Source organism: Sminthopsis crassicaudata, chromosome 2, assembly GCF_048593235.1.
Source record: "Sminthopsis crassicaudata isolate SCR6 chromosome 2, ASM4859323v1, whole genome shotgun sequence".
In the NCBI taxonomy this organism is placed as follows: domain Eukaryota; kingdom Metazoa; phylum Chordata; class Mammalia; order Dasyuromorphia; family Dasyuridae; genus Sminthopsis; species Sminthopsis crassicaudata.
The window spans coordinates 255472172-255474242 of record NC_133618.1 but is presented as its reverse complement, the minus strand read 5'-3'; the positions used below and the strand labels follow the sequence as shown (position 1 = coordinate 255474242).

Here is a 2071-nt window from a genome sequence, read left to right as displayed (position 1 = left end):
CCCCCCCCCCTCTCCCCCCGCAGAACACTTCCCTCCGTCCCTTCCTTTATTAGGGTAATACATAAAAGCGTAAATTGCTAAAGTAGTTCCAGCGACACTAGATTTCGGCCCCGACTTTCCATCGCTCCACTCCCACCCGGCTGGGCTCCGACTCTCCCCCCTCAGTCGAGGAAGATAGAGATGAAGCACTAAGTCCTCCAATCCTGAGACTCCCTGGCTGAACCGAAATGAAGAGGAAATTCTCCGCTCCACCTCCCCGCTCACAGGTCCAGCTGTTTTTGCAGTACTTTGGTAGGGGGAAGACGTGGGGCTCTCTTTCTCCAGCCCAGAAGTCCCGAGACTTGCGGCCCGGGGCACGGAGGAGGCGCACCCCGGACCTCACCCCCTTACCCCCATTTCTCCCCCTAGTAGCTCCCGGAGGCCGCAGCCAAGGAGCGCAAAGAGAACAATTTCTCCCAACAGGCAGCCAGGTGCTCCACGGCTCCCAAAAGACGCCTTCTCTGGCCCCGACTCTGACCCGGGACCCGGGCAGGCTCCAGGCTCAGCTCCGGCTCCATCTCCGGACCTCTCTTCCGCTCCTGCCAGGCCTGGCGCAGCCGCTTCTGGCTTCGCTGGCAGTGGGGACAGGGACAAGAAGAGGGTCAGCGGGCGTCCCTGGTGCCTCCCTGCTCCCAACCTCCATCCCTGTCCTACCCGCAGCCCCCAGGGCTGCTCTCCGGGAAAACTGCGGGCAAAGCTGGCAGGGGTCCCTGTCCGGGAGACCCTGCGGCCTCTGCTCGGGGAGGAGAAGGCCCCTCCAGCACAGGGAGTGAGGGGCGGGGACGGACCTGATGCAGAGTCCCGCAGAACTCTCGGGTCACCGCTTCAGTGCGCATGGCCACTGTCCACACCGCCTTCTCCAGGGCTCCGCGGCGGCGTCCGGCCCCGGCCCCGGCCCCCGCTACAGACCTGCGCAGAGCCTGTCCCATGGACGAGATAGACATCAAGATGCGGTGCTCCTGGGGGGGAGGGGAGAGAGAGACCAGGTAACTAGGGATTGAAGCCGCTGTCCGTCTAGTTCCCCCGTCATCTCTGCCCCGCCCCTCTCCGGCCCCGGTCCTGGAAGAGTCCCAAGTCCTTTTCCCAACTCTCCTGACGGGGTGGAGCAAGCACGCTTCTCTGAGAAGTTACCTTTTCTGCCCGACAGGAGGCGCCCCCTGCTCGCCCTCGTCCCGGACGCCTGAGACCCCTGGTGCTTGCCAAGTTTTTCTGGATCAAACCAAAGAAGAAACTGGCCCTGGCCCAACAGGCATGAATAGGCAGCTCCCGCGACTCTCACCCATGGCCAGGCCCAGCCCCCCGGCCACAGGTTCTGCGCCCACAACCCACGGCCATCCCCAAGGAAAAGCAGCCCCCGCGGGGTCTTCCTCACCACGGCTTGTAACTCCCCGAAGATGACGGCGCGGTAATGCCGAAGCACATCGGGCACGTTGCAGTCCTTGCGTCTGCCGCCGCGCACTAGAGCCGAGTCCAGTATAGCCAGGAGCAGCACACAGACAGCAGGCTTGGCAAGCACCTGGGTGTAAGCGGGGTCTCGGGTCATAGGGTCATGACCCAGCCCCCAGCACCAGCCACCTGGAAGAAGCCGCCACTTCTCTGACCTCACCCTTTCCCACCACCACACTCCATCTCTCCAGAGGCTCGCTGCGTCCTTGCGACAGTCAATCATTCCACTAAGGCATACTTACCCAGTCAGCGTCCGTCATCCAGGCCCTCTGCGTCCCTGTCCCAGCCCTCTCCCTCTCCCCACATCCCGCAGCTCTGGGAGAAGATGAAGGATGACACTGAAACTACTTGTTTGTGCACTTACCACCTTCCCCCCTGGTAAATGCAAGGGTCACTAGAACCACCAAGGAGGCGTGTCTGGTAGATACATCCATAGATGCCTGTTCTTCAGCTGCCATTGCCCTCCCTCTCCAAATCATTATTCTGCTCTCAAATGTGGGATTCATATGAGTTCTCTGCTAAGATACAGTTCAGCTGCCTCTCTATTATCCACTTATTGGATACTTATGGATTAATGTAAAATAGA

General features: G+C 60.8%; 1 protein-coding gene across 1 annotated transcript; it reads right to left on the bottom strand.

Moving 5' to 3' along the window:
- Window positions 1–274: 274 nt before the first annotated feature.
- C2H20orf204 (chromosome 2 C20orf204 homolog) lies at window positions 275–1799 on the bottom strand. The gene is given in 3 exon segments (XM_074288925.1): window positions 275–611; window positions 828–1046; window positions 1049–1799. Coding segments are annotated over 3 exon segments (960 nt in total). The 5' UTR covers window positions 1583–1799; the 3' UTR covers window positions 275–404.
- Between the last annotated feature and the right edge of the window lie 272 nt (window positions 1800–2071).